Source organism: Cucurbita maxima, unplaced genomic scaffold, assembly GCF_002738345.1.
Source record: "Cucurbita maxima cultivar Rimu unplaced genomic scaffold, Cmax_1.0 Cma_Scf00010, whole genome shotgun sequence".
NCBI classification, from domain to species: domain Eukaryota; kingdom Viridiplantae; phylum Streptophyta; class Magnoliopsida; order Cucurbitales; family Cucurbitaceae; genus Cucurbita; species Cucurbita maxima.
Window position 1 is genome coordinate 6,154,660 of NW_019272026.1, and position 13,851 is coordinate 6,168,510.

The 13,851-nt window shown below is 39.3% G+C and overlaps 4 protein-coding genes across 9 annotated transcripts in view; 2 read left to right on the forward strand and 2 right to left on the reverse strand.

Annotated features, from left to right (window-relative positions):
- The window catches only part of LOC111485557 (HVA22-like protein e), a 1,937-nt gene extending 1,286 nt beyond the window's left edge, over nucleotides 1-651 (forward strand). Inside the window, exons 4-5 of one of the 5 annotated variants that reach the window (XM_023132479.1) lie at nucleotides 135-311; nucleotides 390-617. In XM_023132479.1, coding sequence (XP_022988247.1) covers nucleotides 135-297 — 163 coding nt within the window. In that variant the 3' untranslated portion in view covers nucleotides 298-311; nucleotides 390-617. The other 4 variants (XM_023132480.1, XM_023132478.1, XM_023132477.1 and 1 more) reach the window with 4 other exon arrangements.
- LOC111485556 (recQ-mediated genome instability protein 1) lies at nucleotides 544-5,270 on the reverse strand. The gene is made up of 8 exons (XM_023132476.1): nucleotides 4,653-5,270; nucleotides 4,310-4,480; nucleotides 4,045-4,190; nucleotides 3,681-3,808; nucleotides 2,671-3,059; nucleotides 2,059-2,169; nucleotides 1,851-1,979; nucleotides 544-1,724 (listed from the first exon to the last, which is right to left on the reverse strand). Exons 1-8 carry the CDS (start codon nucleotides 5,193-5,195, stop codon nucleotides 1,554-1,556), a joined length of 1,788 nt encoding a protein of 595 aa, XP_022988244.1. The 5' UTR covers nucleotides 5,196-5,270; the 3' UTR covers nucleotides 544-1,553.
- Nucleotides 5,271-5,694: 424 nt separating this feature from the next.
- LOC111485686 (SWI/SNF complex subunit SWI3A) lies at nucleotides 5,695-8,578 on the reverse strand. Its single transcript, XM_023132668.1, has 7 exons — nucleotides 8,400-8,578; nucleotides 7,657-8,195; nucleotides 7,054-7,533; nucleotides 6,678-6,856; nucleotides 6,542-6,591; nucleotides 6,144-6,304; nucleotides 5,695-6,036 (listed from the first exon to the last, which is right to left on the reverse strand). The coding sequence occupies exons 1-7, from the start codon at nucleotides 8,482-8,484 to the stop codon at nucleotides 5,857-5,859; spliced, it is 1,674 nt and encodes a 557-aa protein (XP_022988436.1). The 5' UTR covers nucleotides 8,485-8,578; the 3' UTR covers nucleotides 5,695-5,856.
- A 1,016-nt stretch (nucleotides 8,579-9,594) lies between these two features.
- Nucleotides 9,595-13,851, forward strand: part of LOC111485685 (protein DEK-like) — a 5,780-nt gene continuing 1,523 nt past the window's right edge. The window contains exons 1-8 of one of the 2 annotated variants that reach the window (XM_023132667.1): nucleotides 9,595-10,548; nucleotides 10,624-10,657; nucleotides 11,956-12,035; nucleotides 12,183-12,242; nucleotides 12,409-12,519; nucleotides 12,602-12,682; nucleotides 12,761-12,835; nucleotides 13,275-13,835. In XM_023132667.1, coding sequence (XP_022988435.1) covers nucleotides 9,931-10,548; nucleotides 10,624-10,657; nucleotides 11,956-12,035; nucleotides 12,183-12,242; nucleotides 12,409-12,519; nucleotides 12,602-12,682; nucleotides 12,761-12,835; nucleotides 13,275-13,787 — 1,572 coding nt within the window. In that variant the 5' untranslated portion in view covers nucleotides 9,595-9,930 and the 3' untranslated portion in view covers nucleotides 13,788-13,835. The remainder of the gene's footprint in view (nucleotides 10,549-10,623; nucleotides 10,658-11,955; nucleotides 12,036-12,182; nucleotides 12,243-12,408; nucleotides 12,520-12,601; nucleotides 12,683-12,760; nucleotides 12,836-13,274; nucleotides 13,836-13,851) is intronic. The other variant, XM_023132666.1, reaches the window with a different exon arrangement.

Sequence of the window (13,851 nt, forward strand, 5' to 3'; positions counted from 1 at the left end):
AGTTTTCCCCCCCCCCCCCCCTTTTCTTTTCTTTTCAGTTACAAGATTTACTGAGGTTGAGAGATCGGATGGGGTTTTTGGTCGTTACTTAAATATATACGTTAAAAAACTGAGGGAGTTTTTGAAATTTTCAGGATACCAGTTTGGTATTCGGTGAAATTAGTATTTGTGGCGTGGCTGGTTCTGCCACAGTTCAAAGGTGCAGCTTTCTTGTATGATAGATTCGTGAGGCAGCAAATAAAGAAATATGGTGGTAGGGGAAGCAATTCTGCTGATGCGAAGGCCAAGAATCACTAATTCACATAACTATAGTGAGTCCCCCCCTTGTTTTTTAATAATTATGATTACACTCGCCATTGTGAGCTAATTTCACTCATCTTTTTGTAAAGAAGTTCAAGTGCACTAGTAAGATGTCTGTTCTTGTGTCCTTATGTGAACTGGATTGGGAAGGATGGGGGCAGGAATCTTGATGAAGAAGGCTATTGTAAAGAAGAGTTGGTTGCTTCGTGGTGGACCATCCTTGTGGATTTGACTTCTTCTGTCTTTTGTTTTCGTATGGTTATGTAAAAAAAGAACTTGTATTGGGCATATTTGTAAATGAAGCAACTCTTTTTTCCCCCTGGTTTTATAAAGCTTCTGTTCACACGGCTATACAACAACTCTTTTAAACTATATTCACACTCTCAAATGAACCAACAACCGGTCAACTCACCGTCCGCAAAAATCTTCCTTACAATTTTAACAGGAAAAAGATGATACCTGAATGTGACGGATCAACTGATATTTGAGAGTAAAACTAAGAGTGTAAAAGCATATATCCCACAATGATTTGTGTCGTTTATCCGACATCTAATAATCATAAGCCAAATGAATGTTTTTATTTAGAATCGACTGACTAACAGAACTTATGAATGTTCTTATTTAGAATCGACTGACTAACAGAACTTACTAGAAGCATATGTTGTGCCAATCACAGGATCGTCTCTGTTTCTTAACTTCAATTTCTATTGAGCATGTACACAGAATAGACGAGCATTTGAAGGAATTGATAAATATCGAATGTCACCGTGCTGGTTGTCGTAGCGTTTGAAGCATTCTCTACAAGCTCTGCCACGGCTCACTTGTCCTGTCGACACGGGTTGATTGCCTACCACTTCTCTCCTTGCCATGGGTAACCTGATAGGTTAGATCAAAATGAACACCACCACAACAAGAGTACCAATCTTGATCAGTTTAGGCTCTCCTCTGACCCACTGGGCCGAGTAAAGCTTCGAGGAAAAATAATGACTTCGTTCCACCTCTGGATGCTGTGTTGATGACGACCTATATAAGACCATTGATTCCGCTTGCAATTATATCCAACCGGACCGCATCGCGTAGGATTTCATGTGAATCTGCGGCCCATCAAGCTCTTTTCATTTGTCACTGTCAACAAGATTCTGTCAGCTCGAAGGAAGCTTTACTGCCTTAATCCCCAGTCCAAGATATAGGCTGTGATATAAATGAGTTTAAACACGCCGTTGGCCTCAAGACCCCTTTCTTCTCGCCTTCAATTAAGGGGACACATCTATAGGGTCTAGACGGGCATGCTCATTGGTTTGAACAGCATTCGAACATTCGAGTCTTCTCAAAAGCAGCCAAGCATCAGATTCCAGACAACCCTCCTCCATCTCAAGGACAACTGGCAGAGAAGACGTTCTATTCATCTCAACCAGCATTGTACCCTTTGATGAAACAAGATATAAAAGAACGATTCTTAAATTAACTAAAAATATACTCACAAATACAGAAAAGGCATAATTTTTTCAAGTTAGCGGGAGGGGAGGAAATACTTAATGCCATCAATTTACCTCAAAATTTACCAAGAAAATTTGAAACTGTCTCAAAGCCTCCTTCATGCCACTCACTACTTGGACATCAGAAGAACCAAGAGCATCTGTAACATCCTTGGGAGAATGGCCAATCGCTTGCTGTACAGCCTAATAGTCAACATAATAAATGGTCAGATACGGTTCTCCTTAACTAGGGTAAGAATGATCTCTATGGTATTTGACTCACCTCGTGATCAATGAGGACCTCAGAAATGAGGCTACCGTCATCAACATAAGCATGTAGATCGTATGTTGTCCTTTGCCTGAATTGAAATCCTTTTACACCAGTCAAAAAGCACTGCAAGTAACATAAAGAGAATTAAATTCCATTTACATATTTCACTTTCATTCATTATGCTCGACATAATTCAATATGAGCAGGCTGCAAGCACTTAGTCAAAAGGAACAAAAAAGATTCTTTCCAATAAATCATGCTTAGAATACTCGATCTCAAATTCTATACATTAGATCAGCCAGATATGCAACTCGATGCTTCCAGTTACAAGCATGTCACATTATCCACGTACGGGATTTCCTTGACCCTCAGCAGTGCTACTCGAGATAAACAGGAATGAGATTGAACGTTCATCTAATACTGTCTATAAGTTGCACATATATTGACTGTATTAATTATAAGTTAGTAATCTAACAATTAATCTGACCAGCGGATTGATGAACTAAATTTTAAGCTTCAACAATGAACTTACAGCTTACACACAAGAAAAATGTGCTGCTTTCTTTTGGAACAAGAAGTAAGTGTTTAGTCATCTAGTCATGAAATATGAACTTTTCTTCCTACCTTGATTTTTCCACGAACTGATGGAGATTTTTCCTTCCCTGATGCCCACTTAGCCGACAAACTAGCCAAGTAAGTGAAAGGCATTTCTCTATCACCAGATAAAATGAGTGGATGCTCAATATCAACCATATTGGTATCCTCTACCGAATTGACCATATTGGTGCCTTCTATCGAATTGACCGTATTGGTATTCTCTATCGAATTGGACACAATAGTAGACACAGTTCTAGCTCTACTACTGGGAACGGAATGTAAATGAACCTCCTCAACATTTGAAACAAAATTAGTAGATAGCTCAGAATGCGCATTGGTTCTGCTGACTGGGGTAGTAAATGCATCACAAACTGGAGAAGTGACTGCTTCATTTCCCCTATGGAACATGTGAACACCTGATAGTCAAATGAGCACCAGTGTCATATTGATTTCTGGAAATACGAAGAATGAAAACTTTGGAAGAATGCACGGTCCAAAACAACAGAGATCTTTCCAGTTTACACAGATTGCATGAAATTCCAGACCAAAAAAATAAATAAAACAAAACTTGCATCCCAGATAAACTTGGCCTAGTGAAATTTTCAAATGCCTAGTGAAATTTTCCCTGAGATCTGCGTTGGATTCTAGTAGGATTTTTGTTCTTCCTACTTTGAATTCTATAATGCTTTTTATTTCAGAATGAATTGGGTATTGATGAATTAAGAATGGACATCCATTTTTCTTCCTCTTCCATCTCTTCCTTTTCTTGTGCCATCCCTGTTTTGCCCCACTATGGTCTGCGTCAATAGTTGAAACAGACGAGAACGGAAATGGAACATATTAAGAGATTGAAACTAGACAACATTGTCCAGTTCAAGATATAAAGTAGTAGTGGCTTAGGTCACTGAAGTCCAGGAATCCGACATATAGAACATCATACCAGGTTTGCCATCTTATTCAACGTCCAGTTGACAATGTAAAAAAATCTTTCTTTTGTCCCGGAAAGAAAGGAAGGAGAATATTTAACCGATTAGTACCTTGGTCTGAACAAGAAGGTGCAGTATCCACTATTCTGCTAGAGTGCACGGGCTCTTGAACAGTGTCAGATGGCCATGCGGCATGTGTGGCTCTTCTTGCCAAGGGAGGAACCACGCCTGTCCTCGTTCTGAACAAGTATAAAAATCACAAATTATTCGATAACAGAATACAGTGCATGGAATTATTCTGCCATAATAAGCTATGCTCAAGAGAAAGACCAAGAGAAACAAATTCCACCCTACAAGTACATGGTGCGTATTTGAAGTCTGTAAGCAATCAATGTCAAAAGATAAAAGAACGAGTTTTAGACGGTGGAAAAGGAAATCATCCATGAAAACTTTGTACTCTTGGCCTCAACGTTACCTCCTTCCTCTAGGTGGCTTGTTCACTTCATCAACCAGCCGCTGCCGAGCTGACTCCAGTTCTTCAACCAGACCTCCTAGAACCTCAAAAGCTTCAGGAACTAGCATTAGAACCCCACGCCGTACACTTACATTGCAGATCACTACCTGTATAAAAGCTATAAATAATTGATCCCTACATCAACTAATCAAGTATTCTAGAAGCACCTAAACCTAGTTGAGGAAAGAAAAGAGCAATTGATCGAGGATTGAGAAAGTTCAAAAACCTTCAACCCAGCAGGTGCTAAAACTTCAAGACCCTTAATAGGCCTGTATTCCATGCCAAAAACTCGCTGAACACCATCCGTCATAGACAGCTTAAGGCACCTCTTAATACTCGCAGGGGCAGTCTGATATCTACCCTTTAGAGGACAACTGATGTTAACTATCTCATCGACCTGACAAGGAAAACAACTCAGCCAGGACTCTACAATTGCGCCTACCTCAAGCAGTAGGTCATTCTTATAATCTCTGAAATTTTGCTTAGCTGCCAATGAGCTTAGATACAACAGATAAAAGGGAAAAAAATTTAATATAAGGGAATGAACTCAAAGAACCAGCAAAAATAACCTGCAGTACGTATGGACCAGGGAGATCAATGAGATGCATAGAATCAACATTTTCGGGCAGGACACCAGCACCCGCGTAATTCATATCAGAAACCAAAAACTGCTCGAAACACAGCTTTCCTTTCCCTGCTGGGTTGAGGCTCAAAAAACCTGGTATAGACCCATGATGGGCACGGATACAGGCATCCAGCCACGCTCTCTTCAAGCTTAAACCAAGTCCCCGAAGGAACTCACTCACAGGACACGACGGCTCGCAGGAAGCGACATAAGGATTCGGCTCAGGCGAGTGACGGAGAGAATGATCGGAGTCCGGAGAGGGAGGCGAGAGATGTTCGGAGACATCGATAAAATCTTGTTCGTCGTCGTCGTCGGAAAGTTGGACGGGCTCAGAAACGTTGGGATTAAAATGAGAGTTGAGATTGTCGATAATGGGAGGCTGAAGAGAGGTGGTGGAGGAATCCGGGCACTGAGGATAATGTTCGAAGTCTTCGTTTTCGCGGTCTTCATCGGAAGAACAGCTCAGTCGAAGGCGCCTTCTGGGCATCGTGGCTTCACTCGGGAATTAGGGCCTTCGAATTTGTTCTTCCCTCCACTTTGTGTCTGTGCAGCGGGAGATTATAGGAGAAATGTCTTTTATTATTATTTTAAAAAATTATAGTTATATTGTCTTCAGGAAAATTGCAATTTTTTACCGCCCCCTTCATTTTCGTATTTAAATTAGGTTGAATTCATTGTCCAATTTTCATTAAATTACATTGATTTTAATAGTCTGTCTTTCCACAAATACCAAATTGGCTCTAATTGAATATTTGACGATTTGTTCTGAGTCCTGAATTATTTTATTACAATACATTGGACAAATGTACTCGTAGTTCTCAACTTTACCTCAACCGAACCCGACTGCTAAATGTTGCTTTCGTGAACAAAACAAAGGTTTTTGCTTTAAACTAACTCAGAATCCAAGACTTTACTTTGAAGAATTTAGGAGTATGGTCTCATCAACATCACCTATAGCCAATATCCGTATCTTCTTAGACTCTTAGTTAGCAACGAAAATTCTCTCACATCACCAGACATCAAGAGTGGAAGAATCTTTAACGTGAGATTAAGATACAGATATTTTCTTTGCATTACAATCGAATGATATCATTTGGGACAGACAGACAGACTTTGTGTATAATAAGTAAAGAGTACAAGAATAGTGGTCAAGATCTCACAGAAGGGTAATCCTTCCACCTGGATATACCAAGATCAAATGCAGATTGCAACACACTCACCCGCTCCATCAACAGTTTATCTTCTACCTCCTCAATCACAGGGTATTCTGCTTCCATTATTTCCTCCAGATCTTCAAAATGCTTAATTTTGCGTTGCATCTTCTTCATCTGTCCACCATTTTTGACAGCAAGTAAACGTTTATCACTCCGCACACAATCGACCATGTTTAACTGGAACTTTCATATTGGGAGTGTGTAGTTCATAGAATGGTTACCTGTGTTTCTATCATTATCGCCAACAAATATTCAATTTCTCTCTCTTCTTGATCAGCAAGTAATTTTGCATGTGCGGCAGCAGCGCCAAGTGCTGTTGCTGTTGCAGCTCTAATTCGCAAGATTAAAGGAATGTCATCTTTGTCCTCGACCATTATATCACCTAAAGGGGAAGTACGGATAGCTAAGCTAAGGTTAAAGGCAAGACACAGAGTAACGAACCGAAATGCTGAACCATAAAACAAGAAAGGGAGCTAGCATTGACACCTAAACCACCCACAACAAAAACGCAAACAATCCTAAGTTCAGCAGACATGTAGTTTTTCTATTTGAAAACATGGTCCGACAAAATGGAAAACTATATATAATCACTCAGCACTTCTAAGTTCACAATAAGTACCTGGTTGAGGCCTCTCCTCCTTCGGCACTGAATCATCGTTATCGAGAATTCTATGGAAGAAATTTACAGATAAATTTATCTCAGATGTCAAACAAGTAATGGCCAAAGAATGAGAAGTGCAAACAAAAATACAAACCTCTCAACCTCATGATTTGATTCGGTGGAAGCCGCAGAACACAATCCATTAGATACAAAAAAATCTTGATCATCAAAGACTTCTTTCGGATATAAGTTTTCGTCGCAGAGTGCAGTAACAGAAGCAGTAGCAGCAGCCGCCATAATATGTGGCCCAACCATGCTTGATATCAAAGCTACCTAATTGCATAGGACATGTGTTTATACATCAGCTACTAGAGAGCAAAGTCGAGCCATAATACATTTTATGGGCCACCATTCAGCAATGAAAAGATGACCCTCAACAAATTCACTTCGCTTCTATACAAAGAATGCAGTTATGTTAAAATGTATTTGTTTGAAAGGATAGTTTACAAGACATGGTACATAAATCCTACCTGTTTCATCAGAGAACTGCTCGTATCTGGAACAGAAGCAGTGCACTGTCGCTTGGGAGGACCTTGATTCTCTTCATCTTTGTCCTCATTTATGTCCTGGTCTTCACTTCCGGCAATCTCCTGATTGTTAGATGGAGAGAGTCTACTTTCTTTTTCACTAGTGACGTTGTTATTGAGACCACTAGCCTCGTTCCTTTGAGGTTCAGAACGTAACACGAAGTCCCCAAAAGGCAACTCCACGAGCTTCAATATACAATCTAATTTAGTCTTGGTTTTAACATTTTGAGCAACGAGTTCCCAGTCATCTCCATGCTTCAAAAAGGATTCCAAAAGAAGCAGAGTTTCAGCCTCAGTCCACACAGCTCCGGTATCAACACTATCTTCAATGAACTCCTTGGTCTTCGACTCAAAATCTTCCAAAAGCCTCTGCTCCCCGAAATTTTTATCATTGAAACAATTTTCGCAACTTAAATAACCATCCTACGTATAATATAAGAAGACGAGAGTTAGACACTCATGAAAACCCATTAGTGGAAAAATGGAAAGGAGATTTACAAATAGATACTTATGGGAATATTCATTTACGTGATAGCATGACAGTACCTTGGCGCATTGATGGTATCGAGATCCACAAGACTGACCACAATTCCCACACACTAAAATCTTCAGCTTCAACAAGTCAGTGAAAACATCTGAATAAGAAGTCAGAGGGGGGGATTTAAACCCGCTCCCATTAACGATAGAACTGTCTTCCACAACAGGTGGTGCTGAAATTGGCTTGACCGAATTCGGCATTGCTCCCACACGAATCCCATTGGGAACCCCCTCTTCAATCTTAATTGTAGGGCTGTCTCCATCTACCACCTCCTCGGAATCGTTACCATCCGAAGTTGCGGCAAAGTTGATCAACCCCCATGTCTCCAAGAAAATAAACACCTTATGAAGCAAATTAACATCCCCCACGAGTGACTTACGAATTTCGGTGAATGTAAGCCTGCTTGAAGGCTCTTCCCTGTACTTATTGATAATAAAATCTCTATACTCTTTGTATATGCGCGGTGTTCTTGATATTGAGCTTCCATCAAAGAACTCCTTCAAAGCAGATTTCTCAGTTTCGTGAATTTCATCCCACGAAAACCAACCTGAAGAATTAATTAAACATTGAGTGGCACTTTAAAAGACTCTCCTGTCTTCTTCGTTCTTTATTCAATTTCCTAAGCTACCTAGTAAGTACCCAAGAGCGGCTAAATGGGAGAGGAAGTGGGCAGTTTCTAGGGCTAGGGTTAGGGTTAGGGCATTGGGCGGAAAATGCAGAGAGTGAGAAAAAGAGAGGGAGAGAGACTTACTGGAGTGACTTGGAATGGTGTACAGATCGAGCTCTGGTTCGTCTGGAACTCGTCTATCACTCAGTTCCCGCTGTGAGGTGTCCATCGCGAACCGCGCGGTGAGCTTAGTCGAGGCCGACGTAGCTTTTAGTATTTCTGCGACGTAAGAAGCGCAGGAGTTAAAAAAAGGAAAAGAAAAAGAAAAAAAACGCGGTGTCTTACCCGCGGTTGACGTAATTATATCACGGCCCAGTAATGTACGGGCCCAGTATGACTGAGTGTGGGCTAGGCCACAATTGTTTTGCTTCTTTGTCAACCCAACCAACTTGTGTTTTAAGGGATGTTTTTTTGGGCTTGTAAATCTTTAAAATTTTAGATGTAAAACTATCTTCCATATACAAAATGATGAATCAAATTTAAAAACACAATCAAAATTGTAATTTTAAATAAAATAAAGGGATTTTGTGAATATAATTTGGTCCACCAATAGGACGGTGCGCAGAAATGTAAGAATAAATAAAAAAAGTGCAATAAGGTATTGGAAACAGCGAGAAGCACACGTGGGCAGCGCAGATATATGGGGTTATGCTAATCTGAATTTTATTTGGTACTAATAAAAAAAAAAAAAAAAAGAAAAAGGAAAATTCACATTTTTGGGTAAGTTGTATTCCAAGAACGATTTTAGAAAATTAAGGTTCTATAATCAAAGAAGTCCCTCCACGAAAAGGTATGAAATTAATTCCTAACTCTTCCTTCTAACACCATCTTTAAGTTTCATGAAGGAATCTGATAAGATAAGGAATCACTATAGGGGAATAAGATTCAGATTACCTTATTGATTGAATATCTCAAGGCAAGAACATTGTTTGAGATTCGAATAACTCCACAAGCAAGATCGATCATGTCTAGCTTAAGTGATTCTTGTTGATCAAATATCTCAATGCAAGAACACTTGTTTGAGATTCGAATCACTCCACAAGCAAAAATGATCATGTCGAGCTTGAATGATTCTACATGCAACCTAAACTACATAGAATTGCAAAGAAACTTTGCAATTGGCTAAAAAAGAGCACAAATGCTTCTTTTACTACATTTTTCAAGTCTTCTTACAAATACAACATACATGGCTTTATATACGGTCAAAATGAAACAATAAAAGGCATTCCANGGGGGGGGGGGGGGGGGGGTTGCCTGGAGGGAAGCAGGAGGGGATAAAAACCAAAAAGCAGGCGCGAGCCCGCTAGCATTTTTGTTTTTGGGTTCTAAATTTTTGAAACCCCGCTTCTTCTCCCCGCCCTACTCAGATTTCATTCGCCTTTGCCACTCCTACAGCTAACCCAATTTCTCCGATCCCATCTCTCTTTCTCTTTTCTACGCGTTTTCACTCCCCCAAACCCCCCTTTCCTTCCCCTGCTACTACTACTACTACTGATTCCCTTCGTTCTTCCTGCTACTCTTTCTAGGGTTTCTACCCATTTTTCAGTCCCTTCGACTTCCCCCCCTCTACTCTTCTCTCCCAACAATTCCAGGTTTTGTCTTCTCTCTAACTTCCATGGCGTCTGACAACACAGAAGACAAGAAAGCAGAGGACGAAGCTCCTGTCCAGGAGAAAAAGCAAGAGAGCAAGGACGGAGATGCTTCCGAAGGCCTAAAGCCGGAAAACGAAGAGTCTGCCATAGCTGAGAAAGAAGAAGCTATAAGCGCCGACCGCGGTCCTGAAGAGGTAAATGGCGATGCTGAAGTAGAAAAGAGTAAGGAGGATGAGGAGCAGAAAGGTAAGCCGGAAATTCAAGAAGTAGGTCATGAACAGGGCACTGCTGCGAATGACGAACCCGAAGATGAAAATGTTGACAAGGAAGGGGAAGACAGCGCAGAGGAGGAAGATGAAGGAGACAACGAGGTTGAAACTGAAGGTGAAGGTGAAAACGAAGAAAGAAAAAAAACGAAGAAGGGATCAAAGGCAGATGCTAAAAAGGGTAGAAGGGTGTCTGCGAAATCAAGGAAAAATTCTGCAGAGAAGAAAGGAAAAGACGACTCTAGTTTGAAGGAGCCGGTCACGCCAATCATTGAGAGGCCAGCCAGGGAAAGAAAGACAGTTGAGCGGTTCTCCGTGCCATCACCAGGCAGGTTGGGGAGGTCTTCCGCAAGCAAAACGCTCTCAATTGAGAAGGTTTGTTAGTGTTTCGTTGTATGTTTTCCTACTTCTTGATTTTTTCTTTTGATAATTGCGCTTCTTGTGTTTCAGGGCCGCGGCACTACTCTCAAGGATATTCCAAATGGTATGTCTTGATTGCTATATAAAACGTTCTACCCAATTCAAATACATGCTCTTTGTTATTTAGTAATTGTAGTGGGCCTTGTTTCCTGCTACGCTTATATTTATCATTCTGTCAACTATCGCGTCTTCATCCAGTCCAGGTTGTGGCTGATGTTTTTGCAAAATTGTTCTTATTACTATTTTTATGTGTTCTGTTGATCTGCCCGAACGGTCGAGTGCAGACTGATATTGCTAATATGTTTAACATTATCTCTTACTTTTAATTTTGGGCTGATGCATTTCTTCCTCGTCTCATCCTTGGATCGTTCTGTCTGTTGAGTTGAATTTTGCTGTTTTATATCAGCTATCCGATCCAGCTTCTTATAATGGTCTTCATAACATTTTTGCCCCTTTTCTCCTGTGTTTTATCTCACATTGTTTGAAGTTTGATTTTCAACTGCAGACGGGAAAATTTGAAACTGCTATGATAAGCCACCGTAGCTTGGTCAAATAGTCAAATTCAATTATTTTGAAGACCATTAGTTAATGTTATAGGAATTTCATGCATTAGAAGATACAGTGTAGTTGGCTGTTTTGTGAATGCAAAATTGATCAGGTTGTACTACTATGAGACAAATAAAAGATCTTCTTTCTAAAGAGATTCAATTCGGAACTATTATATGTCCAAGGTCCAATATTGAAATAATTTCAGAGGTTTTCCTTGACTTTGTCTGTGTCAACAAACAATTTGAAATGCCTCGACTTTTTTAGAACAGGTCTGAGTCAAATAGTAATAATTCGAAGCACCTCTTCTTACACTATTTCGGAAACCCAAGGACTCAATTGTATGGATATGTAAAATACAGGATTTCCAATCCTAGCAGGAAAGGGAGGGAATGTAGATGAATAAAAAGCCTGGTTACTTTATGGATCCAAATTGAAAACTATGCACCACTGCCATGAATTTCTCATATCCCTCGAAAGTCAATTGATTTAATGACTTCGTGTGTATTATAAATGGACATTAGATTAACTTGGAGGAAAAGTTTAAGATGCCTACTAAAATGAAATGTGTTGAATTTGAGTGTTTGTGTGCTTTTATTCGGTTCAAAGCATTGTAGATCCTGCATGCTTAAAATGATGTAGTGGTTCATCAATTATTTGTTTCCGTGACTAAGAAGTCTGATTGTGCCCGAGTCTTATCTTGTGAGAATCAATATGAAGGACTTCAAAACTAATGCAGTTTTGAATTGTTCCTTTAAACCTACTTTGAATTTTTAAATATGCCTTCTTTTTAGCTAACGGAGAAAACTATTTTAGTGGCTTTCAAACTATCAAAGAGAAAAGCTGACGACAATCTGCAACTACTTCATACAATTCTGTTCGGAAAAAAAGCTAAGGTGATAATAGTATTCTTTATTTTGGTGAAGCTATTTTGTAGGTCTCAATATTTTCATTAACTGACAATGGTTATTCATACTATCTTTATTTTGTTGGATGATTTGTACTAATCTCTTTGTGCATATTGGAATGCCTATTTTATGCAGGCTCAAACCTTGAAGAGGAATATAAGCCAGTTTTCGGGTTATGTTTGGGTTGAAAATGAGGTAATTTATCATCTAGCTTTTACTACTTTTAGTATTTGAAAGAGCATTTAATGATTATATAATGTATTTCAACTATGAGTTGTAACATGGCGTCAATTGAATAGTCTTGACTTTCAATTTTGTAGCTGTATATGTATTTACTTTTTGGTTCATGTGTTCTTGGCAGGAAAAACAAAGATCAAAGGTAAAGGAGAAGCTCGAAAAGTGCTTCAAAGAAAAATTGGTGGATTTTTGTGATGTGCTAAATATCCCAATAAACAAGACCACTGTAAAAAAGGCAAGAATTTATGAGCCAATAGTTAAAGCATGTATTGGATAATTGTTCTGTCTCAAACTAACTTCTTTGGTCCTGTCTTCAGGAGGAACTTTCAGCAAAGTTATTAGATTTTTTGGAGTCACCACATGCTACAACTGATGTTTTGCTTTCTGACAAGGATCAGGTTTTACTCTATCATTGTTATTTTGTGTATCATTAATTGTTAGCTTGTTAAAGGTTTGTTGTCTGTCTACATTTTCAGAAAGGCAAAAAGAGACGGAGGGCCAGTTCAGGCAAGACAGTTGGTTCTGGGGAATCTGCAGAAGTGCCCGCTAAGGTGTTCACTCTTTTGTTTATAGGGTCTTATTTGGACACTCTTTCATGGCATTGATTTTTTTTTTTTTTTCATTTCTACTTTGAGTCTGACCTTGAAATTTCCAAATAGTTCAATTGCAACTTAGAATATTGAATCCCCGGCATGTGTTTGGGTTTTAGAATACAAATATCCACAAGTTGATAGTAGGTTATAGTTTGTTCTAATTCAAATGTGTGATTTTGTTTGGTAAAGAATACAATATACAAACGTGATATATTTGAAATGAAGAAGCTCCTACCCAGAAAGAAACTATCACAACAAGACTTTTCAATTCCTATTAATCATGAAAAGGCTGTAATTACAAGAGAAATCTTTGTGGTTCGAAGTCCAAGGTCTACTAGTTTGTGTCTAACCTTTTCCTTGCTGTTAATTGAAAATCTTTTTGTTACTTTCCCTCTAGAAACAAAAATCTCAGCCTACAAAGAAGAGAAAACATACGCCTGAAATGGAGGAAGAAGAGGATGATAAAGTTGAAACCTCAAACGAGAAGGATGGTCCTCATGATGGGGATGGTGATGTGATTGTATCGAAAGAAGAAATTGATGAAAAAGACAAGTCAGATGAGGATGATAAGACACCAGAGAAAATGGCTAGTCCAAAGAAGTCATCTAAGAAGGCTGGAAGAGATGGTTCTGGGTCTAAATCTGTTGAAAAAACTTCTTCTACAAAGAAATCTGCTGCAAAATCTGCTAAAGCTGCTACAAAATCAACAAAAAAATCATCTAATTTGACTTCAAACAAAGTTGATGCTGGCAAATCTGCTATCTCTCCATCAAAGCCGAAGGCCACATCAAAAAAGCAGAAAGTTGAGGAAAAGAAGCCTATTAAGGAAAAATCTTCGGGCAAGAAACAAACAAGCAAGGCCCCTGCAAAGGTTTTGGTTGAAGAACGCGGTAAAATTCCTTGCCACTAATCATTTCTGCTTTGTTGTGGTCATTCAATTCGTAATCTCTCGTCTTTTTTTTTTTTTTTTTCTT